Here is a 27,082-nt window from a genome sequence, read left to right as displayed (position 1 = left end):
TAAACATTTTAGGACACACACCTTCAGTCCACAGCAAATACACAGTGTAGAATTCCATTCACACCAAGTTCAAATCCAGGCAACGGCAATCTACAGCGCTAGAGGCAGCGTGACCCTTGAGGGTGCTACTGAGTGGAAGGGGCACTTGGGACCACGCACATGCAGCGACCCACACTGGTACGAGCGGTGCACGTGCACAGAAGGACGTACTCCATGTCCATTTAGAAGGATTTATTGAGCTGCACTGTGTGCCGACAGGATCACCTGGAAGACGTCTCGGCAGCTGCACTGCCTCATGCGCGGCCCCAGCACATGCACTGCCACCTGCAGTCGCGCACGGCTCTGTGCGACCCACGCTCTGAAGTGAGGGCAGCAGGACACCACTAACACGATGCACAACAGTCACTTCACAGCAGGACAGGGGTGACATGTGTGCCCTCCGGGTGTAGAGCTAGACCTAGCTTAGGAACACTGTGCCCCCACCCGACCACAGTCGGCACAATGGACACCACTGGGGGACACCTGGAAACACAGCCTACTTCTAGAGGACAGATACGGGCAGTGGCAGTGGAGAGGGCAGCCCGAGCGTGTCGGTGTGTGGCGCCCACAGGGAAGGGAGCTGCCACCTGCAGGGCAGAGCGGAGCTGGCGGAACATGCGTTAGCATCCAGGTGCGACTCCTTTGATGCACACTGTCCCTCCAGGATGCTCACGCTGCCTCCCAAACGGCGTCTGCGTCATCTCCAGATTGGGAAGACTTTCTCTCCAACCTGAAAAACACCAAAGGTCCCACCGTGAGGATTAGCAAAATGCTGCAGACAAGGCGCAGCCGTGGGGTCTGCAGGGCGGGGACCAGCAACAGCCACCACTGTGTTCTGCTTGCGCAGGCGGGCCATCCCTGGACCAGCAGTGCAGCACAACTGCAGCCGAGTCTCTTACCTTCTGTGACGTGGGGTCATGCCTGGAGGTGACAGACCAGCGCAGGGCAACAGACATGTGCCGCCTCCACACCGGGTTCCGCTGTAGCACCACCGAGCCTGTGACCACATCCCCGGTGCAGACGGGGACGGGCTCGTCCATCATGAACAGCACCTGCTTCCAGTGGGTGGTGCTGCAAGACACAGGTGACATCACTGCAGCCCCTTCCAGGGCCCCACAGGCAGACCCAGGCCAGCGAGGACACGGCTCCTCTGCAATGCTCAGGTCCCAGGAAGGGCGAGGGCGGCTCACCAGGGTGCCCGGGGCACGTGGCCAGACACAGGGTCCACGTGTGGTGCCCATTCCCTGGCCCTTCCAATGGTCACCTGGCCTCCTGTCCTGGCACAGCAGGCATCCACCCCAAGTCACCCTGATCCTAACCCGTCGATGCTCACAGTTCTAGTTTCCACAGCTGAGGAATATACATCAATGAAACTGTCAAAAAAACACTTATTTCTGTGAAAGTTGGGGTGTATGTGAGCTACACAGCTGTACCATTGGGGGAAGGAGTAACACTTGGGGGCCCTGTAGGTTCTCCAGGCTCTGGCACCGACATACCCACCATCCTCGTCCCCCCAGCACCTGGCACAGCCCCAGCACGCCCGCTGCAGCGCCTGCTGCCCCTTCTCCCTCCTTGGGCCACCCCCCAGCCACCGTGGGGGTCTCTTTCCCAGTGTGTGTCCTCTGGCTTGGTGCCCTGCCCGCCCCCACCATGTCCCTGACACCTGTGTGTCTCGCCATTCAGGTGGGAACCGCCCAGCACACACTGCTGGCCCTGGTTTCTACGGTGAGCGCTCACATCTGTGCGGCGGTCCCTGGAGGGAGGACTGGCCGCAGTCCCAGCCATGTCACCTGCACAGGGCACTCTGGGTAACCAGCTCGAGCTTCTCTCCTGTCACAGATTCATGGCTGGGGTTTGGGCCCAAATGCCACAGCCAGCACCTCTCACCCCGTGCCTTGCCCACTTCCGCCCAGGTCCAAGGCGGGCATGGAGGGGAGGGCGGTCCCTGGGGGCCATGAAAGCCCCCAAGGAAGGCAGCGCTTCCACAGGCAGCTGTGTCCAGCGCCATCAACACACAGTGCGGGCTTCTCATGTGGGCTAACATCAGCCACAGCGTCATTACACACAGTGTTTGTCTCAAGAAATGTGATTCTCCAAAGTCTGGGGAAAGCCCCCCGAACTCTGCTGGCTGAGAAGCTGTAGCAGCGCTCCAGACAACCCAGACATGGAGTTCCTCACACAGCCCGGACTCCCCTACCCTGTCCCCCACCCCACACCCCGCCTGGGGCCAGCCGGCAGGAGAGATGGTAGGTCAGCGTTCAGTAGGACTAGGCCCTAAACATGAACGCCTGGCAGAAGGAAGGCAAACCGAGGCCCGCGGCATGAGCCACCGTGACCAGGGGAGGGGCGGGCACTCACGGGTGGAATGGTCCTGTGCTCAGCACCAGCTGGGGGGCACTCTCCTCCAGGTTCTGGAAGCGGACGCTGAACCAGGCCGTGAACCCGTGCAGAGTGCCGGCTTTCTTGATATCGAAGCACAGTTCACCTTTCATTGTCTGTTCAACCAAACGGACAAGCAAATAGACATGACGCCGTAATCACGTGACACCAGCCCGCCCTGGGCTCCACGAGCGAGACCTGGCAACTGTTGGTCGGCTTGGCCACACTTCACAAACCCCACGACACTGCACTGAACTGGGTACTGCACCTCCCACTCCAGTAACCATGAAATGACCCTGTAACCTGCTCGTTTACCTGAACACATCAAAAACCACACAGAATTTCCTCCTAAGCAAAGTATTAAAACCTGCGCTGTGAATTCAAATGCAGCCGATTATCAGAAAAGGTTTCAAGTAATCTGGGCCTCATTTGCCTAATTTTCTGCCCCCAAATTCATATGCGATACTTTCTCTTCTCAGTTCTTTGCACAAAAAGTAAGTTCAAGGCAGGGTCTCTACAAACTAGCCAAAGCCTCAAACACTCGGCTGCTCTTTAACTCTCCATCAGGCGCAACTGATCTCACAGATCGTTTTGAATTTCTGCTGATTTTTATACTGAATTTATGTAATAATCATATATTGTTTTTACTTTGTGGCAAACTAAAATTTCATTGTGAATAAATAATAAGCATGCTTACACCTTATTTTCATTCATTTCCAATTTAAATAAATAAATGTCATACATGCATCTAGTAGATGCATTGGCCTGATGGAGGGTTAAACTGGGGTCGTCCTGAACTCAAGCACCACCTCGTGGCAAGAGACGGTAGGTAAAAGAAAGAACTAAGAATTTCATCAATGGTAGCTTAAAAACCTTAGAGAAAAATTTTATCTCAAATTCCATGATGAACTGGGATAAAATTTATTTGAATCTGAAGATGCTGATAACATTAAACATAAATCCTAAAATAAATGAAGATGTTAAAGAGGTTAACTATAAAGAATATAATGTAAAAATAGAAAAGACAAAATCAGAATAGACATAAGAAAAAGAGAGAGACTGGAAAGTCAACAGCACAAAGTTTACAAATCCAGTTATGCGGGAGGAAGCGTTCTTGTCTCACCTCTAGATCTGCGATCTGCACTGTCCTCATGTCCAGCTGTAATATGGTGCACGGTTCCGAGAGACAGTCTTCTGGTTTCAAAATGTGGTTATACTTGGGCTTCGAGAAGAACTCCTTAATTGCTAAAGATCTGGGGAAAAGATCAAAGTAATTGCTTAAACTCATCACCACCATCTCAGGCTCTGACACACACGTGTGACAAGACGTGCTTTTTCTCTTCTGTGTCCGCAGGAATTCTAGGCCACTGTCTGCAGCCCCGAGGACCCAGCTCTGGGTCCCCGCCTCCCACCCAACCCGGGTGATGTGCTACATCGCCCAAGCGTACGAGTAACGAGCACTTCCCTTTTGTCCTCTTCATGGCATCTGGGCACACGGAAACCAACCTTCACCTAACCTACAAGATACGGGGCTGTAGTGTGTTCTTTAGTTTTAGAACCTATTTTATTACAAAACCCATATCTATTACACAGCAAATAAAGAAGATATTCCTGTTCCAGGACGGAAGGTGCCCATTTAGCCGGGACTCTCAGGAGAAACACAGCTGGGCCGCCTGCACAGTCCCTGTGCGTGTCATCCCGTCTCACACTCCATGTCACAGGCTGAACCCTTTGCTTCCCAGAAAGTAATCAATTATTCACCACAAAAATGTTTCAAAAATTAAGCAAAGCAGGAACTTCTGAAATAGCAAATAAAAGTAAATATTTCAATAGAAAGTCCACTGTATGTACATACTTTTGTGATTTTTTCTGATGATAAAAATAGTTACGCCCTTATAAAGACTTTGGAAAATATAGAAAAGTATAAGGGAAAAACTTATGTCCCCCATACTTCTATCTTAGCATTTTGATATATTTAGTAATCTTCCTCCCCGTACATATTGATATATATTATTTGTGCAAAACAGGGGCATCCTGTTTAGACAGTGTGTGTCCTACCAGTTATACTGTCTCTTAACTTTAATATTATTAGATATTCCTAAAACCACTTGTTTCTTTTTTTTGTTTGTTTGGTTTTTTGGGGTTTTTTTTTTTTTAAAGATTTTTATTGGGGAATTGGGGGATGGGAACAGTGTTGGGGAATTGGGGGAAGGGGAACAGACAAGTTGCTGTCATTTTGCTCTTCAGTCTAGTTGTGGAGGACGTTGCTTCACTGGCCCAAGTTGGTACCATCACTGCACTCTTCCCGGGCGAGGCACATCAGTTGCTGGCTTCTGGACGGCCACTCACAGCAGCTGCTGGCCGCTCACGCTGGCTGCTGGCTACACACGGTAGCCCATGGCAACCCACTGCCACAGGGGCTGCAGCCTACGCCATTGCCGGCGACTCACGGCAGCCCAGCTCCAGGTTGAGCTGTTGTTCAGCATCTTAGCTGTAGAGGGCAGTGTCACTGGCCCTCATATGTGGGATCCGAACCGGGGCCCTCTGGCGTCCCAAGCCAGTTCTTAACCAACGCGCCACTCGGCCGGCCCCCACTTGTTTCTTTTTAAACCAGCAGCACAAGGCTCCATCGGGTGGATATATGGGAATTTAACCACGTTCCTATGGAAAGCCATGTTTCCAGAGGCTTTGCGTATACAGAAGAAGCCCGCCGTGGCCCTGGGGAGAATATTCTCAAGCAGGAGGCTCTGCTGGGAATGGGCGCCCAGACGCTGGCCGGCGCGGTCTGGGCAGGCGGTGCTCATGCCGCCCCATCATTCCGGAGCTCACTCGGCACCGGCTGCTACTTTAATCACTGCTCTTCTGGTGGCAAGAATCACATTCATTATAGGTTGCGTTTTAATTACTAATGACGATGGAATTCTTTTCAAATACTTATTGGTAATTTGTGTGTGCGTGCGTGTGTGTCTGTGACTTGCCTATAGTTTCATTTGGATATTCACCTTTTTCTACGGGGTTTTTGGAAAAGTCATGACGCATTTTTGCGACAAAAAACAGAAAAAATACATCATGCCTTTCCTGACTACCCAACAGATGACACTAAGTCTGTCAGCTAGTCACTTTCTCTAAGTCGTCCTCACCTTTTTAAATTGTGTTTTTCCTGTTTTCTGACACATAGGTGCTGTCTATTTATATAAACTGAAGTCCAGCGCCTCTTTCTTCGTTCCTGTTGCCTTTCTTTCCACTTAGGATCTGATACACGGACCCCCATGGGTTCCAGTAGTTGATTTGATGTGATGTTTTAACACAAAATTCTTGAATCCACATGAAATTACATCTCAATGTCCGGTGTGAGAGAGACAAGACTTCCTCCGAGGGGCTAAGCACTTGTCCCAGGGAGACCTGCGGCCTCGGCCCTCACAGACAGCATCTCCACCGACCGAGCTTCCTGTCCTGTCTTGTCCTGCCTCTTCCTGACGTGGGACCACACTACTTAGGTGGCTGCTGTCGTACCCGCTGACACTTGGCAGCGTAAGAACCTCCTCACTGCTCTCTTCATAACCTCCCAGCCCTTCCTACGCGTTCTGCCCAGCGGAGCCACAGAACAGCGCTGTCAGGCACCTTCCCTCTCCTGTCCCTTTGGGATGTGGGCTGAGGGTGCAATGATTCAATGTTCACTGGGAAAGATTTCATACCATTACACTACTGTTGACCTCGAGAAGAATACCTGTCAAGAAGGACTCCTTGTGGCTAACTGGGCCCAAATTCATAACCAGACTCCAGCAGTCGTTGCTGATACAGGCCTCTCACTCAGGCTGCAGTTCAGGGAAAAGCCCCAGGCTGAGCGGCCAGCCTCCTGCCGGCTGGGTCAATCCTTATCAGAGAGCGCCTAAGATGGAAATTCCACCAATGGGCTGAAGGCCTGAAGGCCTGCCCTGTCCAGTCGGAGCTGTGCAACTATATCCTCATTTGCATCTTTGCTGACAAATCAGAATACGTAGAGCCAACCAATCAGGACAGTGCTATTTGGACCAATCAAACTGTGTGAATTTGGCTTCCTTATTTGCATGAAAAGGGACTAATCAGGGGCCAGGGGCAGGACTTCTCTCTCTATAAGCCAGCCTCCCCTGTCTCTGGAGCACCATGGCTGCCTTTCCCTTTTGTAAACCTAGCTGTTTCGCTGCACAAAGTCTGCTGTACCGCACCCCAAACTGGGACTCCTGTTGGTGTTGAACTGGCAGCAGCGATTTTCAGTTGGCACTATTGTTCTTCTTTAAAATTTTTAAATAAAAACCAAAAAGGCCCAGAAGCCCATCCTGCTGCCTGCTCCCCTTCTGCACGTGGAGCAGGTGTCCAGGCCCAGCTGGTCCTCGCTGCGCGAACGCGCAGAAGTTCCTCGCCGCTTCTGACAAATGGGGTACCCTGCTCTAATTCCCATGGCACTCTCAATGGGGAAAGAGCCAGCTTAAGCCATCATCCTCAGAGGAGGCAACAGTGAAAATGTGAAGGCCTGATCAGGAAATCACTTTACGTGAAAACCTGCATCCCAGCTGTACAAGTGTGTCATATGCTCAAAAGCAAAACATCAACTATTCTGGAGCTTTGCTTCCTCTGCAGAACGCCAGGAATTACTTCGCTAATATAGGGTCGTCGGGAAAGTCATGACATCTTCTTCTATGTTTTTCAATGCAAAAATGCATCATGACTTTCCTGACGACCCAATATATTTTCTAGTCCTTATTAAAAATGTATAGCTCTTAGTGGGAACACACATCTGTGTTTTAATGGCCCCCACACTCATATAGGCTGCATTTTAAACATGGCCGTATTCTCCCCATTAGAGGGAAGTTGGGTTGTAAAAGACACTACAATTCCCACGACATCTTCACCAGTTTACAGGCACAGACACCAACGTGCACGGCTCTCAGGCACGTAAGTCGTTAGTCGTGGCCAGTTCTGCAACAGAGCAGGCATGGCCGGAACGCCCGCCCGCACACTTACTTGAGGGCGCTGAGGTTGAACTCATAGGCGTTGTCCCAGAAGAGAACCTTGCTGCGGTAGTCCTTGTCCGCACTGCAGGGCACGAGGTGCAGTGCGGCTGTGGTCGGCCAGATGACCCCGTCCTCCTTCAGCCACGCATCCCGGGCGTACAGGATGGACTCGATCATGAACTCAAACTGCACGGGAGGGAGACATACAGGCGACACGGAGACCGAGGCCCATACATGCACAGGCCTCCCCACGGCATCCAGTCTGGGTGCCTTATGAGTTTCATCCTCGAGAGCACTGTCAACCAACACACCTCAGAGGATTTCCCACACTAATGGTCACCTCCCATCATAGCCTGGGTTTCGGTCACAGCATTTCGCGTTTGAATTGAGACCTGGGGCACGGCTGAAGGTCTGGAGAAGCCTCACTCCCATCCCACCTTAGTTGCTCCTCCCTTTTATTTATTTATTATTTATTTATTTATTTTTCTTTCTTTATTTTTTAGCTGAGCCATCCTGCCACCTGTTGGCAGCTCAGCGACAGCTCTGCTCGGGCGCAGCGTCACTGGCCCATGTGGGAATCTAACTGGCGGCCCCATTGCTCAGAGCTTGCGCCCTTAAGCCAACTCTTAACCAACTGAGCCACTCGGCAGGTCCTCCTCTAAATTATTGAAGTTATATATGTTGAGATAGAACCAGAAAAGGAATAATGATAAACTCAACACCAAGTCAGTGGTACTTCAAATTCTGGTCTTCTTTCTCAGCCCGCCTGCTGAAAGCTACATTTTCAGACTTCTCCACTAGCACACAGCTGCATGCTGGGAGCCACGGGCGGGGTGCCCACTCAGCCCCACTGGGACTGAGGCCAGGTCAGTGCTAGACGCACTTTTAGAACTCAGAATTGGAATCTCACTGCAATACTTCTTTGTGCTTTTTAAAAAACCAACAAACTGTCAACAACTTTTCAGTTGATTAAGAATCTTTCTAAAACGTAATTTCTAATGGCTCAGAGTATTCTCTTAATATGGATTGCCAGTTATTTCTATTTTTTCAAATTTTCTCCCATTTTAAATGGTGTTGACATGAACATTTCTGATCATAAATCTGTATACCACTCTGATTATTTCCTTAGGATAACTTCATTTGATAATTTTTCACGCTCTTGACGTGTCCTGCCCTGTTTTTCCTTGGAAAAGCTATACCAACCCACAGTGCTAAAGGGAGTGAGACTATGTCCCCAAAACCGCCACGTACTGGTGTCATCAGGCATCAGACGGTTTCTCTACCAGTTTGATAGCTCAAAGGCATCTAGTTATTTCTCTGTTGGTGACATTAGACAACGTTCCTGCGTCAGCTTCTGTCTTTCCATGCCCCTTGCCACTTCCCTGCAGTTGCTCATTGTATGCTTACCTATTGCCTTATGCAGCCTTTATGGACGCAGGACATGAGCCCTTTGTCATACGCCCTGCAATTCCTTACAGCTTCACATACCTTTTAACAATCTATAGGTTGCTTACAGTTTTATAGTTTCTTTATGGGCTTGGTTCTTACAAAGTCCTTCTCATTCTAACATCACATAAGTTTTTAGTAATTGTTTTATGTTTCTTTTTTAAAAAAACTCTTAACTCTATAACCCATTTGGAATTTACTTTAGCATATAGCATGAAGAAGGACCTAACCATTTTCTGCAAAATAATCAATTGCTACAACAGCATCTTAGCACATTGTGGACGGGGCATTTAAATTGTTTAAATACATGTTCCTGGGGTTTAAACCATTTAAATCAACTTTTATACTGTGTTTCTTTAAAAATTTATAACAAATTTGCTAACTATTTTTGTGAACTGAAATTTTCTGGAAATACTTACCAAAGACCCCAGTAGTGCTTGAGGGTGTGATACCTCTGTTAACATTCCCCCATTTGGAGTGGCACTAAGCAGAACCTGCAGATGTACCGAGTTTCACTTCTTTTTTTGTGGGCAGCGCAAACATGGCACCTCCTAGCACAGCGGTTCTCAACCTTCCTAATGCCGCGACCCCTTAATACAGTTCCTCATGTTGTAGTGACCCCCAACCATAAAATTATTTTCGTTGCTACTCTATAACTGTAATTTTGCTACTGTTATGAATTGTAATGTATCTTTTTGTTTTCCGATGGTCTTAGGCGACCCCTGTGACAGGGTCGTTCGACCCCCAAAGGGGTCGCGACCCGCAGGTTGAGAACCGCAGGTTGAGGACCTAGCAGGATATTTTCTTTTACCCCGTTCACTTCCAACAATTTTCTCTAGCACATGTTTGCGCATATCACCCGAAAGTCTCCCCGGGGGGTCCTCATGAGGCACACGAGGGCTTTGGGTTGATGTTCCTGGGCGTGCTGCGTCTGTGTTTGTGTCTGAGTCTATCTCTACCTTACCTGTAGCCCAGTCTTTTGCCACTTGTAGCAGAAATTCTTTGTATCTCATTTTTGATGTAGTTTTTACTTTTTGATAGATTCCAAAAGAATTGAAAAGTGCAAAATTTTAAAACCAAAATGCAACTTTCTTTGGCTACTTCATTGTTTTTCTCAAGAGAGAATAATAAGACAAGCACTGATCTGCCCTATCAACACCCTTCATGAACATATTATACTGAAAAATACAAGTAGGTTTTTTCTTTACTTCTTCATTTCTCCGTGGAACATCAACCATTGTTGAATTGTGAATTATGGAAATCATGCTGACAACACGAGCATCCCTCCAGGATTGAAGAAGAATTTCACCCTTTATCCTGAATGTGGTTTTGCCACGTTTCAGAGACTGTGATTCATTTTTCATTTCTGGAGGAAGACCCCTGTTCACTCTTGATTGTTCCACATATTCTAACTTGTCTTGAAAGGAGAGTTTCAGCAATTGTCACATGACTGTAATAGTTGTCTTGGTAGACATGGTAATTTTGATCACGATAAGGTTCCAAAGTGTGAAAATAGTTTCCTGTGATTTTTTTTCCTTCACCAGCATAAACTTCTAAATTCAAGATATAGCCTGAGGTGCTTTCAGTGACCATACGAACCAGTAAGCCATACTTTGTAAGTTTCCCCGGGTTATATGTTCGTATATGAAGACTGCCCCTCCAAGGAATCATTGCTTCATCTAAGGAAAGTTGTTGATTTGGCTTATAAATAGTCTGAAATCTGTCAAGGAAAAAATCCAATCAGGGGTGAATTTTGAAAAGCCTGTTAGTTGATTGTTGCAGAAGTTCATTGCTGTTGAAATGTAAACACCACCAAATTTGTTCAAATCTATTACGGCTCCTAAGTTTTCTGAAAATAGGAGTTTATCTAAAAATGGATCCGTAGACCAATAATCTTTTAGTTTATCTTTCCTGATTTCCCCATTAGAATAATTATTGAAAAAAAAAATTTCATTTCTGCTACAATGACATCTGACCATTTCAACCCCTTAGAACCAGTAACATACTTCCCCTGATTTTGTAAGTAATATAGATTCGTTTCCTCATACAACATATTAAAGAATCTGTCTCCAAGAAAGAGTCCTGTTACTTGTGATACTTTCGTTGGGTCAGAGGGAATTTGTTTCACCTCTGGGTTTCCGGTAAATGGCCCTAAATTTGGTGTTTTATCTGTTTTTACCAATGTGGAAACCGCCAAATCTAGAGTCCCATCATCACTGTCACTTTCGTTTGCGCTTTGTTCACTGTCACTATAACTCGGTAAAGGATGCACAATTTTGTTTTGCCTATTTCCAATAATAGAAGAATCACTGTCACTTTCACTGTCACTATCAGCGTTGTCAGGAACATCAGATATTGTGTCTGCCAACAATTCCGCTGAAATTTCATCTTCTGTAAGATATTTTTTTCCGTAAGAACGACGTCTTTCCGTCATGGGTGTAAAGTGATTGAAATCTGAATGCTGACTAAATGCAGAGCAGAGCACAGAGGAAAATACAGAGGTCTATATTTTGTTCTCTATATTAATCACCGATCATTAACTCAGAGTGAGGTCACGTTTCTATAAACATTCATCAGCAGGACCATTCAGAGAAAGGCTCCATATTGCGCAGTTAAGTATATAGTGTGTGGCAAGCACATGTTAAAAACGCAGATTTGCGTAATCTGTCTTGCACAGCTATAATGTATACACGCAAATCTGCATCACCAGTCCACAATGTGTTAGGACAATTACAGGCCCTTGCCTAACTGGAAACCTCCCCTTATTATAAACTAAATGTATGTGTATTTGGGTTTGTTTCTGGACTTTCTGTTATGTCCCATGATGTCTATCTTATTGCTACATGTCAGCAACAGAGTAGAAAGGAGGGCGGAAGAGGCAGAGGACCTCAAGTCTGAGGAGCTCTGAGAACAGGCAGGGAGCCGTGCAGATGATGCCAGCGGGACAGAGGCACAGGGGGAGAGGAGCAGCTGCAGGGGACCAGGGCTTCTGCGCAGGGACACGGGGAAGGCCAGGTGGGTGATGCTGTGACCACTCCCAAATTCACAGCCTCCATCTCCAATCTCACCCATTCTGGGCCCTGTCAACAGCCACCACAGGGGACCCTCTGGCAGATGTCCCCAGGCCTCCTAGCGCTCTCCACTTGCTCTGGGCTCCTGGTCCTGAGCTCAGTGCCACCCTACTTGTCCTCACATCCCAGGACCTGAGCACTACACCACCGCTGGCAGCCTATCACATGGCAAAGTCCTGGGGGCACAAAGCACCTGAACCAGCTTCCGCCCCACAGGGATACCGAGCCCCAGACAGATGCTGCTCCCCTCCTCCCCTCTCCCTCTTTGCCTCTCACCCCTCCAGGAGCAGCTGGAGCCCTGGCAACCAGGCTCCCCCCAACTGCACTGGGCACGTGGACACATGTCCACCGCAGGCTGGCCCTCCATGTCCCCATGGCCAGGAGGAACTCAATAAACATTTACACTGGGGTTTAGGGTCAAGGGCTGATGTGCACTTTGTGGTCTAATGGTGTGGTTAGTCCTTTCCCGGTGTACCGTGTTATGAGCCCACAGATGCAATTAATAAGCCAAATTATCCCAGGGATGTTGAGTCTACTTACACTTTACCTTAGACAACAACACTGCAACAGGGCTTAAGACCCAGTGTCATCTGCTGTCACTTCCCTCATCTTTACACCTTCGAGAAACCACGGGCAACATTCACAGCTACTCACTTTTTAGTGAAAGGGTCTCTTGCTGGAAACACCGACCACGTTCCCCTCACCTTCACCCAGATGTCATTTCTTGGGGCTTTTAGAGACTAAGTTTCAGACTGGGAGGTTTCATTCAGTACAATGTCTTAGGTCCTAAACTGAAGGGGCTGGGCAGGGGGTCGCAGGACCCCCCTGCAGGCCCAGCTATGCCCACCTGTCAGCTGCCTCAAGCTCAATCTGTGATGTGAGCAACTGGGCAAGTCAGGTGTGTGCAGCAGCAGAAAACAGTCCACGCCACCGTGTGAGGGGGGCACGTGCGCCAGGCCAGGTCCCACTTTCCCACAATGGTTAAAGGTGCGGGGAGGCTGCTGGGACCTGGCTGGGAGGAGACACTGTGCTGGCATCAAAAAGCAGCCTGATGGGCCGGCCGAGTGGCTCAGCTGGTTAAGAGTTGGCTTAAGAGCGCGAACTCTGAGCAGCAGGACCGCCGCTTCGATTCCCACATGGGCCAGTGACGCTGTGCCAGAGCAGAGCTGCCACTGAGCTGCCAACAGGTGGCAGGATGGCTCAGCTGGTGTAACAACAAGATTGCCTATTCAATGGTGGGCTACACCCGCCCGCAACTAAGACTGAACTCGGCACCCTAAGCTGACCTGCCGCCCAGAGGGCTCAGTGGATAGAGCGTGCGCTCTTAACAACAAGACTGCTGGTTTGACTCCCAAATGGGATGGTGGCTATGCCCACCTGCAACTAAGATTGTAACAGCGCCTTGAGCTTAGAGGCCACGAGCTGCTGGCGGGCAGCCAGATGGCGACTGGCGCCCTCCACAACTAACACTGAAGAACAACAACTTGGCTGGTCACCCTCCCCAATTCCCCAATACTGTTCCCCTCCCCCAAATCCCCAATTAAAAAAAAAAAGCAGCCTGAGAGAACTGACTCTGGGTGGTGAACATATCATATGATATATAGATGACGTATTACAGAACTGCACACCTTAATTAAACCTATGTAACTTTGCTAATAATTGTCACCCCAATAAACGTTATTTAAAAAAAAGTTTCAAGTTACCAAAAGATTTTGGGGAATTATTTTTAAGTATACATATCATAACACATAATTATTACCAAAATGTTTAACCTGAAACTATTTTTATTCTATTTATATTTATTAAATTTATTAGTTTTTAACAATTATGTTTAGATTACCCATGAAAAATCCATGAGACATCAAAGTTATTCATTATCCCAAGCTATTTTTACTGCTGACAAATTTTCATAAACTTTTTTGTAAACCGATGTAAAATAAATGTATTATACTATTAATAAAAAATAAAAAAAAGAGAAAGAAAAAAAACCCGCAGCCTGGCACGGGGAGGTGCCCTGGATGTCTGCAGGTTCCCAAGGACAACAATTTACGTGAGCATAGCTGAGAACATTCCATCTGATTCAGATTTTTTATAATGGCATATTTTAAATCAGTAAAAACTCAAGACATCGAGCAATGTTCATGTGAGAAGTCAGTTACATGACCTTAGGAAGACAGAACTGACCGTCAATTGTGAAGACCGCAGAGAGCAGCCCAGCCGCCCGCGAGCCGCGCCCCTTACCAGCAGGCAGGTCCCCATCCACTCGGACACCAGCACGTCCACCTTCTCGGGCAGCACCACGTCCTCCACCTTCTGCTGGAATACGGTGATGACATCGGCGAAGCCATTCTGCATGACCAGCTGCCCCGTGTGCTGGGCCATCTCACTGGCCTCCACCGCGTACACCTGCGCGTGGCACAAGCGTCCTCAGTGCCATGCGGCCCCACCCCGCGCCATCCCAGGGCTGCCAAACCCGGAGCCGGCAGGCACAGAAGCGAGGTGGCGCGGATGGGCCCACGCGGGCGCCCCCAGGCCGCTCGCAACCACACCCCTGCACCCCTTGGCACCCCGCAGGTCCTCGGCACCCAGCTGGGCACGGACAGGCGTTCAGGACGCTGGTGGCTCCTGAGTTTCCGCTCCGGGTTCTCGGCGGGGCCCTGGGCACCACGCCCTGGTTCCAGCAGGGTCTGGACTCAGCGGTCCCTGCAAACCAGGAGCATCACCTGCCCGTGAGGGCCACAGGGGGCTGCAAGTCCACACGGGCCAAGTATGCTGGAGAGCAGCGGTTCTCAACCTGTGGGTCGCGACTCCTTTGAGTCGCCGGGTACTCGTATGTGGGCGTATCTGCATGGGGGCCTGGAGACGGATAGGGGAGCGATGTCTTGGTTCCTAAGACCATCGAAAATATGTTTTCTGATGGTCTTAGGCGACCCCTGTGAAAGGTGGAGAACCGCTGCTCTAGAGGAAGAGAGGTCTGTCCCATCCCTGCCCGACACACGGACACGTGGACACACATGATTCTGTATGTAACTCAAACTACCAGCACGTGCGGCCAGCTCAAGTCCGCTCCCTGCTGTCTGCGGCTCGCTGAGCCAGCGTCACAACTGCTGAGCAGCTCTGGCTGGGACGCGCCGCCTGCCTGGCTGGCACGGTGCCTCCATGGGGAGGACACGGCTCCCAGACGCGGCCCGGAGGCCGCTGAAGGGACGCGTGGGCCGCCCCACTCACCGCTCTGGGCTGCGCGTAGTGCGCACAGAAGAGGCTGATGATGCCGGTCCCGCAGCCCACGTCCAGGATCACCTTGCCCCTGAGGGACTCTCTGTTCTGCAGGATCACGTGGTGGTACTTGGTTGTTCGCGGCTGGTCTGTCAACATCTCCAAGTGAAGCTTCTGGACAAAAAGCACACGGAGAGTCACTGCCCGTGACCCAGCTCTGCTCCCAGGTGGAGCACAGACCCTGAGCCCACTCCCTCCACCCCAAACCTAAAAATATGCTGCACAGAGAATTCAGAGCAGACAGTGAAGGAATGAACTGGAAGTTTGCAGACTGCCTCAGGCTCAGTGGGGTGCGGCCTGCAGCTTCTCTCTGCTTCTCCCACGAGAAATAGACAGAAAAGCAGTAAGGTCAGGCTTAAACAACACTATCAACCAACTTAGACAGATGTGTACAGAACACTTCACCCAACCATTTATAGTACTAATGCACAAAACTATTTAGGAATAGATTTACAAGACACATCCACAATCTTGTATAATGAAAACCTTTAAACTCTGAGAGACATAAAATAAGGCTTAAGAAATAGGGAGCATCGGTGTAATATTACAAAGATGCCGCTCTGCCCTAAATTAGCGTACACTTTCCTTGTAAAACAACTACAATGCCAAACTATTTCGCATGGAGGGGAGGGGGACAGAACAAATGATAATAAAATCAGTTTCAAAAAAATAAACAGCCAAGGCTGGCAGGAAAATGCTAAATATTGGAGAACTGTTCAAGGCCTCGCTCTCCCAAACATTAAAAAGCTCCAATAACAAAAAGCGTCTGGAACTGCAGAAGAAATAAACAGATCAAAGAACCAGAACAGACCCTAAAAATTTAACGTGTGATAAAAAATTTTACGTGCTGATTTCTCTATCAGCAGGAAAACATGGGTTCAGTACGTGCTGCTGGAATAGTTGGACATTTGTGAGGAAACTAAGTCAGAATTTTGCATTCTTCACAAGTGAACTCCTGATTGATTTAAATCTTTCACTGTAAAAAATGGAATCAAGAAGGCCTAAAAGAAAGCGTGGGTATTTATAAATCCTGCAGTGAAGAGGGTCTTTAAAAGTAGGACAAAACCCAGAAGCCACAAAGAAAAGAAAAACAATTAGGTTATACAACGATAAAAAGTTACAGGGAAAAAAAGAGTGACATAAGAGTAATTAATACATGTCAAGAATACAGGCTAAGCTGCTTATTTAACATTTAAATCGACAGAAATAAAAAAAGTGTGCAAATAATATGAACATTTTCCAAAAAAGAAATACAAAAGGCCAATAAAACAAACGATGATCGATCTCACTGTAAAAAATGGAAATCGAAACCAAGAGATGCCCCATTTCACCCTGAAGACTTGGCTTTTCCACCCTGAGGCTCTGGTGGGGAAATGACACGCACACTCAGAGGTGTCCAGTCAGCGAGCCTTTCCTGAGGGCCACCTGGCAAGACCCAAAAGTACGACACGCACAACCCTACGAAGGTGCCCAGTGGACATTCTAGCTGCGTTCCCAGGGCCTGTGTAGGAGGATGTCCAGCACAGCATGGCTCATCACGAGAAAAGGGCGTTACACACCCGGTGTCCACCAACAGGGTCCTTTTAAAATCCACATGACACTCTACAGCTGTTGTCAAAGCAGACCTTCAAACAGAACAGCTGTGTGCAAAGAGTAAGGTAAAAAGCAGCCTGTGGAACTATTCCTTCTCCATGAATGTAAGCCACGAAAACCCTCGTCGCTTAGCCCGGGCGGAAGCCTAAGCTGCCGCTGAGAGGAACCGCGAGGCCGGCGGGCTCTGTGGAGCGCAGGGCGAGGACAGGCAGGGTTTCTGTCTTTCTCACGAGACGGAAAGCCCTCACCACGCCCAGTCACACCGTCCGGTGAGAAAGCGTCGTGTGTGACACCACTGCGCTGCCACAAACCGATGACCACACGGTGCACTGCCATCATACAAGCAGCCTGGCCACCGCGTCGCTGTACCTGCATCAGAGCTCTTCATTCATGTCAGCGTTTTTAACTGTGAAACATGAGAGGCCTACAAAAAGGTACACCTGACCAAATGGTTCTACATCAGCCAGCACCCCGGCCCTCCATCCACCGAGCCCCCGACTCTCAGGGAACCAGTGTCGCCACCTGTGTACACCCATAAGCCACAACCCTGACTCCCTGTGACTGAGCCAAACACTGGATATTCTCCGATGTCTCGCTTCTTCCACTGCACAGGATGTTGGCACCCTCCATCCTGCAGGTTTCTGTTTCTATCCAGTTTAAATATCAACACAGCTGCCTGCGCCACTGGGGCCTGGGCCTTCATCCACCGCGAGAAAGCAAGCTAATGAGCTGGTCATTCAGAAGTATTATTGTTGATTGATTTATATAACTTTTTGTATTTAAACCAAAATTTATTACTTTTTTTTCAATACTGAGAACATTTCATCGTCCCATTTCTCAGATTATATTTCTAAACCAAGGTCAACTCACTGTAGTCCACGGGCCAGTCCAGCCCACCACCTGCTTTTGGATGGGTCGCAAGCTAAAAATGGCTTTTACATTTTTAAATGGTTTTTTAAACATCAAAAGAAGAATATGTACTGCACAGGGAATACAGTCAATAATGTTGTAATAACTATGTATGGTCTCAGGTGGGGACTAGACTATCAGGAGGATCACTTCTTAAATTATATAAATGTCTAACCACTACACTATACACCTGAAACTAATAATATTGCATGCCAACCATAATTGAAATATAAAAATCAAATAAAAAGAAGAATATGACACATGAAAATGATATGAAATTCAAGTTCAGTGTCACAGGTGTTTTATGGAACCCACAATGCTGCTGCTGTGTGTGTTTTGGGGCTGCTGGCACACGATGGCCGGGCCCAGTGGCGTAGAGTCTGACCAGATGCCCACTAAGTGCTGCTCAAACAGTGAGCAGAAGCCCAGAAGTTATTTTAAAAAGTCAGGACTGAGAACTAGAGAAGAAACCCCCACCGGCGGCAGACTGGGAGCCTGAACGCAGTACCAGGGTTCCGTAGCTGCCAAAGTACTCCTCGTCCTGCCAAGTGTCCTCGGGGTCACACTCCTCCAGGTGCTTCCCCACGTGGTTCGCAGGGATGTACCCACAGCAGCCAGCACGCTCGCCCCACCACCAGTCGGCAGTCGTTTGTCTCAGGATGAGAATTTTCTCTCCTCTCAGAAAACTGAGCTGGAAAAAATATACAGAAGTGACAATTCAAGAAAACACTGCAGTGTCATTTCAACTGTGGCTCTGTGATATATCCCCCTCACTGGAGCCCAGATGACAGCAATTTCAAAACGAGTCAATGGGTACTTGTGCCATCCTAACAACTGGTATCATGAAAATGATACCAGGATTTAGAGATTTTGGGGGGACATCTACGTGAAGGAAGAGCTTAGCTTAACTGATATTTTTAAAGGAAAAAGTAAACACCTTCAAATGGCTCAGGACGGACCGCCCACCGCGTGACCCTGCTGAGCTCCGGCATCCCTGTTCCCAGGTAAAGCAAGCCACACTCAGGTGGGTGTCTTCGTTTCACAGCTCTGATTTCCATCAACCAGGACAGGCTCTCCGTCCAGGTCTCCAGCAGATACTGGGCCAGCCGCCGCGCTCCTCAGTGGGTCCCTACACAGCAGGCTCGGGGCCACAATTCCTTAGGCGGGGACACGGGAGGGCCACCTCCAGCCTTGGTCTGTCCACTGGCTGTGGCATGACTTCTGCAAGGCCCCACCTCACTGTCACCGAACATGCTCAATCCATAAGCGCGGGCGTGATGCCAGGTACCTGCGTCTCATCGGTGGCAGCGTAGTCGGCGATGGCCACGAACTCTTCAGGGCACAGGCCCTCCGGGAGCAGGAGCGGCTCCTCCTCTCGGCACGCCACGGCCTCTGCTCCCTCCTGCGCAAACCAGGGAGAGACCACAGAGTGAGCACGGGCCCTCCTCTGACTCGAGGCTCTGTGGATGGACTCAAATGTAGATTCATGGGACCCCCTCTAACTCTACAATCTGGTCAGCTTCACTAGCAGAATCGAGGGGTCCACATGACTCCACCTTCACTTGTTCTCTAGTACAATGTGATTCCCACCCTCAAGTGACCATCAAAGAAACAAGAAAGCAGTAGTGTCTATGTGGTGACTGACCCCAGGCCTTCAGCAATGTCCTGAGAGTGATGCTCAACCCCAGGAGAAAGAAGTCCTGACTCTGGGTGCCGCCTGAGGACATCATCAGCCCCAAGGACAGAACTGGCGGGGGGGGGCTCACAGAAGACTGAGGGACGGTGCTGGTGACCTGGCACCATTCATGTGGCCTCACTGAACCGCACAGCTGCTCAGGACCCAGAAGAGGGTCCTGGACCTCAGAGGCCTGCACATCACCGGTGTCAGAAGGGTTGCGTCTGGAAGACGTCGCTGGAGGTGGCAGAACCTCCGACAACCATCCCAGGTCACTGGAGCCAGCCCGTCCCATCTGTACATGTAATCAGATTTTCCTAAACATAATTCCTGTTCACTTTAGAAAACATGTGAAAGCACAAGAGTACACAGAGGAAAATTAAAGCCATGTGTAATCTGCGTCACTGGTCAGAGATAGTAGCACTTAACTTTTATATCCTTTCAGGCTTTCTTTCTAAAGTACATATAACACATGCAAAAAGGGTGCTTACTGGGGTCATACAATTTTGTCCTGAGACATGTTTTCCACTACTGAATTATGAGCATTTTCCCTCATTATCAAATATACTTCTAAACACATTTTTTATATCTGCCAGTATTCCATTCTACAAAGTATCAAACCTTATTTATCCAACCTTCTAGTTCTGGGCACTTACACTGTTTTCAGTTTTTACTATTATAAGTTACGTGAAGATGAACTTTCCTAAACAGAAATCATTTTCTCTCTCCTTGGTAATTTTCTTAAATTCCTCAATGTGAAATTGATGGATCTAGACAACATGCGCCACCAGCTGCCCGCCAGACAGGTGGTTCCTCAGACTCGGCCGCGGGGAAAAGCTCTGAGGTGCCCACACCCTCCCTTATCAACGATGGCCGTTCTTCAGTCATCTCTGCCAACTGGGTGGGGAGAAATTACCTGTCTTGGTTACTGCCATTTGACTTTTTTTGATTATCAGCGAAGCCAACACGTTTCTTAAGTATTTATTGGTCACTTTTTAAATTTTGATAATTGCCTATTTATTTCCTTTGCACGTTTTCCTATTATAATAGCATGATTCGTTTTAACACAATATGATTTTCTTTTTAGGCAGCCCTCCATCCTGTCCCTGTTCCACCCACATCATCACCCTGTCACCACCATCCCCAATCCTTAGTAATCACCTGGTGTCTACCCTCCCATGCTTTCTCCATGATCAGACACACACACACACACACACACACACACACACACACACACACAGCTTTTCTTTTGATACGGTTTTTGTAAAGGACATCACAGACCATTCTTTTTTAATTTTGCTTTTTTACTCACACAAAACCTTGTGAAAAACTGCCCAACAGTCAGAACTCTGACTTAGACTTTTCAGTGGCACTATAACATTGCATGGCAAGAATTCCACTGAACTCGTCACCACCCTTGACTGATGGATGATGTCCTGGTGCCCAGCTTTCACCACCATAAACAACGCTGCCACAGGCATCTCTGCACATTTATCTTTGTGACAGTTTACTTTTATGGGACAGACTGCCAGAGCTTTTTATCAAATATTTGTCAGGTTTTTTCTATAAAGGCAGTAGCACGTCTCACGTCACCAGCAAGGTATGGAGTGCGTTCTGCCTGAATACTTAGCAGCAACAGGCATTATCACTATTTTTAATTTTCTCCACAGTGATATGTCTAAAGACCCCAGAAAAGTTAGCTATGTGGAAAAACAGACTATTGCTACTTAACACCAAAGACTTTTTTTTTTAAATACAGAAGGAAGATTAAATTAAGAGGAGGGTCGGCTGGGCAGAATCTGCTAGAAACTACTGCCTACAAAAGACTTTTGATACTTTTGATGAAAAGTATAAAGAAACAACAGTAATTTACTGTTGAGTTTATAACATACATATATATATATATATATATATATATATATATATATTAGTGTGAGCTCTGAGCAACAGTGGTTCAAGTAGCCGTTGAACTGCCAACTGGTGGTAGGATGGCCCAGCTAAAAAAAAAAAAAAAAGAGAGAGTTGGCTTGGGACGCCAGCTCTGAGCAGCAGGGCCCCGGTTCGGATCCCACATGAGGACCACTGACACTGTGCCCTCTACAGCTAAGATGGTGAACAACAGCTCGAACTGGAGCTGGGCTGCTGTGAGTCACCGGCAACAGCGTCGTAGGCTGCAGTGAGGCTGGCTCGCAGGTGTCGTGCACTTTTATGAGCTGCCATGAGCGGCCATCCTATGGCCGGCGACTGCCTCACCCGGGAAGAGCGCAATAATAATACCAACATGGACCAGTGAAGCGACGTCCTCCACAACTAGACTGAAGAACAAAAGGGCAGCAACTTGTCTGTTCCCCATCTCCAATTCCCCAATAAAATCTTTAAAAAAAAAAAAAAAGACTGGATTAGGTTAAGGATTCATAGTGCAATTTCTTGGATAACCACTAAACTACTGTGTTGTCGGAAAAGTCATGATGTAGTTTTTCTATGTTTTTCGTTGCAAAAATGCGTCATGACTTTTCTAACAACCCAATAATACAAAAAGGTACAGCTAAAAAGCCAATTAAATAGATAATGTAGAATTACAGAACATACTTTATTAATCCAAAAGAAGGAAAGAATGGAGAAAGGTAAAAAAGAAGAAATGCAACATAAAGAAAACAAACAGCAAGATGTTAATCATATCAGTTATTATGTTAAATGTTAATGGACAAAGTACTCCAAGTCAAGGGCAGAGATTATATGATAAAACAAAACAAAACAAAAACCCCATGACTATTGGCACCTTATGATAGAAAACACTTTAAATGTAAGGAATTAGACAGGTTGAAAATGTGGGTTCATATTTCTGTGTGTACCATGAAAGCAGTAACCATTAGAAAGCTGGTACAGCAATATTAACATAAAGCAAAATAGATGCAAGACAAAAAGTATTAATAGATAAAAAGAGAGAGACTTCATAAACACAGAAGGGCCAATTAATCTAGAAAACAAAAACTATCCTAAACGTATGCACCAAATAATAGAGATTCAAAATATATGAAGCAAAAAGCGATAGATCCAAAAGGACATAAACCAAAAAAACAGACAGATCCACAATCACAGCAGAGATGTTTAAAGCTCATCCCTCTCAGTAACTGACAGAATGGACAAAAAAATCACAGAGCATATAGACATTTGAACAATACTAACAACCAATCCATTTGATCATAATGACATTTCTAGAATACTACACTCAATAATCACTGAACACATATTCTTTCCAAGTGCACATGGGACAGTCACCAAAATAGCCCATGTGACTAGATATAAAGGACTAGATACATTTCAAAGGACAGAAATTTACAGAGCACGTTATACTTTAACCAAATATAATCAAAACAAAATTAAAAAACAAAAAGTAAAATTTTTCAAATGTTTAGAAAAAGAGCAACACATTTCTGAATAGCCCAGAAGATTTCTAATTTCCTTTGTGATATATTAGAAAGTGTTTTGACTGAACAATAATGAAAATACAATGTATCTAAATGTGTGAGGTGCAGCTAAAGTAGAGATTAGAGGAAAAGTTTTAGCTTTAAGACATATATTAAAGAAAAAAGATTTAAAACCAGTGATCCTAATTTCCATCTCAGAATGCTATAAAAAGAGAAAATTAAACTCAAACAGAACAAAGGAAGTAAGGATTAAGACAGAAATCAGTGAATAGATGAATAAAAGAGAAAATCAACAAAGACAAACTGCCTCTTTGAAAAGATAAAATTAGTAAAACCCTAAAAGAAATGATCAAGGGGAAAGAAAAAAAGAGATAAAACACAAATTGTGGCCATCAGGCATCTGTTCTTTAATGGAGTTTGTTATCCCCAGGATGAACACAAATATTACTGAAGTAATACTTCAATATTGACTTAACTGACAGTAAGTCAATAAAGAGTCAATTCATGACTCACGAGTAATCAGAAAACTACAATAACAAGGTACCACTTCTAACCTATCAGATTAAAGAAGTCAGACGCTCTCTAGTGTTAGAAGCACTGTAGACTGCTTGCAGACCTGTGAAATGGTAGGCCACTTGGGAGAACAATTGATCATTATCTAGTAAAACTGAAAAGATACAATCCCATCCACCCTGCAATCCCATTACTGGGTATAACCCTAGAGCACCTACATGCGTACAAGGAGACATGTACACGAACGGTCACTGAAGCACTATTTAAAACAAAAAAAACTAGAAGCAATGTAAGTGTTCAACAACAGGGAAACACAGAAAACGCGGTGTGTGCCTAATGTACAGACCTATGTACACATTGTTCACATGAGGAACATGCTGCAGGAGAACACTTTAGGGCTGAACCAGTGCTACACACACAAGGACAAATCTCCCAAAGTAGCATTAGTGGAACAGGCCAGCTGTAGATGACACACAGACTGTGATGCAACTTAGGAGAATTCTAAAGATGCCTAGACCTTAAGGTCTAAAAATATAAAAAATAGTGCAGAGCACAAAAATCAATTCCTAATTTTAGTAGTGTTTGCCTCTGGAGAAAGAATGGGACTGGGGTTGGGGAACACATGTTATTTATGTTTTACTGTGTGTGTGTGTGTGTGTGTGTGTGTGTGTGTGTGTGTGTGTGTGTATTCTGAAGCAAACATCACAAAATGTTAACAAATTTTCACTTCTGTGTAATATGTACTGGATATTTCCAATATTATTCTGTAAATGTTCTAATATTTTTTATATTTCTCAAAAGAAAAATGAGACATTCATGAATTAAAACATTTTATGATTCATTTTAAAAAGATTAATGGAATGACCCAACTATAAATAAAATTGCTATATATAAAAATTAAATGAAATTAGAACAATTATTAGAAAAAGGAAAAATTTAAATGTTAAAATTGACATGAGACATGAAAATGTTTGGTTTTTTAAAAACATTATTAGAGTATTCATTTGGTTTTTAATTTTACCTAATCAACATTCCTTGAAGAAAAAAAAATTTTTTTTAAGATTTTATTGGGGAATTGGGGGAGGGGAACTGTGTTGGGGAAACTGGGAAGGGGAACAGACAAGTTGCTATCCTTTTCTTCTTCAGTCTAGTTGTGGAGGACGTCACTTCACTGGCCCATGTTGGTTTTGTGATCATTGTGCTCTTCCCAGGTGAGGCAGATTGGTCGCCGGCCATTGCACAGCCGCTCAGTGCAGCTCTTGACAGCTCATGTTGGCTGCTGGCCGCTCACGGTAGCTCACAGCAGCCCACTGCAGCCACACTGCAGCCTACGCCATCGCCGGCAACTCACAACAGCCCAGCTCCAGGTTGAGCTGTTGTTCACCATCTTAGCTGTAGAGGGCGCAGCGTCACTGGCCCTCATGTGGGATCTGAACCGGGGCGCTGCTGCTCAGAACTGGTGTCCCAAGCCAACTCTTAACCACTGGGTCACTTGGTCGGCCCCATTCCTTGAAATTAAGGTGACTTTTTTTTACCGCTAACTTGAATGAAGCTCTACGTATCCCAGGCAGAAAAGCAGCTTGAATACAGAAATCTTTTCTAAGGTGTTCAACCTGCCTTTAACACACTAGGCCTGGAACTTTAATGAACAGCTAGAAAAATGTGCTTGCTTCAATAGCACAGGTACCAAAAACAGAACCCTAGATTCCTAAGAAATGCTTACAATGTGCAGTTCAGAATGTCATCTGCAAGTGGTTCCTCTATCACCATCCCGTGCTTGGTGGCCACCTTCATAGACCTGAAGAAAGCACCATCACTCTGGGCTGAGCTCATCTCTGTCATGTTCATGTTCCCCCCACCAGAACTGAACTTACCTGCAATTCACTTCCAGGGCAGTCACCTGATGTTGCCATAGTTCTCTTAGGATGTGCCGCATAGCTGCCACTTTTAATGTTTCATTTTCCTCTCCAATTCTGCTTTAAAAGAGAGAATGAGAAAATGCTTTATTACATTGCATAATAATTAAGTTCACTTTGTTTCTAAGGCCCATGATAAAGGTCCTCTACCAAACGGAAGTCAAACGTATTATATGTAATGAATGGAATAGGAATAAAATGTATACATGCAATTCTTCACAAAAACAATGGAAAGCATTTAAAATTTATGAACTTAAAAGAAGTATGTGTTTTTTTCACTAGTCTGCAAGGTGTTACTTTTTTTTTTTTAATTGGGGAATTGGGGGAGGGGAACAGTGTTGGGGAATTGGGGAAAGAGATCAGCCAAGTTGTTGTTCTTCAATCTTAGTTGTGGAGGGCGCCAGTCGCCATCTGGCTGCCTATAGGCAGCTCATGGCCTCTAACCTTAAGGTGCTGTGCTTAGTCTTAGTTGCAGGTGGGTTGTAGCCACCATCACATGGGAGAGTTGAACCCTGCAGTCTCATTGTTAAGAGTACACACTCTATCCACTGAGCCATCTGGACGGCAGCTCAGCTCAAGGTGCGGAGTTCAGTCTTACTTGCGGGCAGGCATAGCCCACCATCGAACAGGCAGTCTTACTGTTAGGAACACGTGCTCTCACCAGCTGAGCCATCCTGCCACCTGTTGGCAGCTGAGCAGGAGCTCAGCTCGGGCGCAGTGTCACTGGCCCATGTGGGAATCGAACCGGCGGCCCTGCTGTTCAGGGCTTGCACTCTTACGCTAACTCTTAACCAACTGAGCCACTCAGCCAGCCTCAAGGTGTAACTCTTAATCATTGGCCGAAGCCTGTTCTTTTCTGTCAGATCACTGGGCTAATTTAAAATAACAAATCAATGTCAAATCTTTTCTTGGAACCCATAGCTTTAATTCCCATTAAACTTCCCTACTTGGGGTCTTAAAGTGTTTCCACTAACAGAAACCAAGGTTTGCATCTTCCGGAGGCTTTTCCTTCTCATTCTCAATTCTTACTTTTCCAGTGACAGTGTAATCTGTACTACTCTTTGGGATTTTTTTCAATTACATAGCAAGACTGGTTAAAATGCGTGCTTCGTTTATAAATCAGGACCTAATAGTTATTTTTGTGACATCTGTAGTTACAAATACTAATATACATACGTTGCATTTTCGTTGGAAAACACTGCACTGGGACCAGGATGGGTTGCTGGTTGGTGCGGGCCAGGTGAACGGACGGCAAAGGGACGCCGGCAAAGGGACGCCGACTCCGTGCGCCCTGGGGGGAGCGGCCCCTGGATCGTGAGGGGCAGGTGGCCAGAGATTGGGGCGAAAGTAAGAGAGAGTGAAGGGACAGCGCGGGGCGAAGATGCAGCAGCAGGGGGAGCAAGCAGGGAAGGGCGCGTGACGTCGGTCTAGGGCGGGACGTCCCGGTTCGGCCCGCAGGCCAAGAGGGCGCGGGCAGGGGGTGGGCGTGCCCTGGGGGTGTGGCCCATGAAAGGGCGTGGCGATGTGGGCGTGGCTGCGGAAGGGGCGGGGCGCTGAGCTCGCGGTCAACGCCAGAGCGCAGAGCACAGACGCGGGGAAGGCGCGGGGGGTCTTGGAAGGGGGCGGGGGCCTCAGTCAGCCCACTGACGCACACGCCGGGAGAGGCCCTCTCACCTGCTATGTCTTGACTACATGCGGTCCGGCCGTCCGAGCTGCCCACGAGAAACCTACCTCAGCCGCGTTTGTCCGCTGAGCTCTGCGTCCACACGGTCAGCGCGGAGGGGAGGAGGTCGGTGCCTACCAAGAGCCGGAGCCACCGCCCTCAGCCCGCGCAGGCGCAATGCAA

General features: G+C 47.1%; 1 protein-coding gene across 6 annotated transcripts; it reads right to left on the bottom strand.

Moving 5' to 3' along the window:
- Nucleotides 1-216: 216 nt before the first annotated feature.
- PRMT2 (protein arginine methyltransferase 2) lies at nucleotides 217-27,082 on the bottom strand. Of its 6 annotated transcripts, none has more exons than XM_019628063.1 (12): nucleotides 26,911-27,081; nucleotides 26,413-26,543; nucleotides 25,195-25,293; nucleotides 18,993-19,106; nucleotides 18,213-18,395; nucleotides 15,155-15,316; nucleotides 14,168-14,332; nucleotides 7,420-7,595; nucleotides 3,542-3,671; nucleotides 2,398-2,534; nucleotides 939-1,110; nucleotides 217-769 (listed from the first exon to the last, which is right to left on the bottom strand). In XM_019628063.1, exons 3-12 carry the CDS (start codon nucleotides 25,231-25,233, stop codon nucleotides 737-739), a joined length of 1,311 nt encoding a protein of 436 aa, XP_019483608.1. In that variant the 5' UTR covers nucleotides 25,234-25,293; nucleotides 26,413-26,543; nucleotides 26,911-27,081; the 3' UTR covers nucleotides 217-736. The 6 variants fall into 6 exon arrangements, with proteins under 6 accessions (XP_019483608.1, XP_019483610.1, XP_019483612.1 ...); XM_019628065.1 differs by having other exon boundaries at nucleotides 26,968-27,081; XM_019628067.1 differs by lacking the exon at nucleotides 26,413-26,543 and having other exon boundaries at nucleotides 15,155-15,313; nucleotides 26,968-27,082.

This window comes from Hipposideros armiger, unplaced genomic scaffold, assembly GCF_001890085.2.
Source record: "Hipposideros armiger isolate ML-2016 unplaced genomic scaffold, ASM189008v1 scaffold_745, whole genome shotgun sequence".
NCBI classification, from domain to species: Eukaryota; Metazoa; Chordata; class Mammalia; order Chiroptera; family Hipposideridae; genus Hipposideros; species Hipposideros armiger.
This window is presented reverse-complemented; position numbering and strand designations above follow the sequence as displayed.

Excerpts from the sequence above, each read along its gene's own strand:
- PRMT2 (XM_019628063.1), bottom strand. The coding sequence starts at position 25,233 with ATGGCAACATCAGGTGACTGCCCTGGAAGTGAATTGCAG. Across the intron at positions 7,596-14,167 it reads GGATGGGGACCTGCCTGCTG|TTTGAGTTCATGATCGAGTC; the intron begins GTAAGGGGCGCG and ends CCTCCCGTGCAG. Across the intron at positions 2,535-3,541 it reads TGCAGATCGCAGATCTAGAG|ACAATGAAAGGTGAACTGTG; the intron begins GTGAGACAAGAA and ends TTGGTTGAACAG.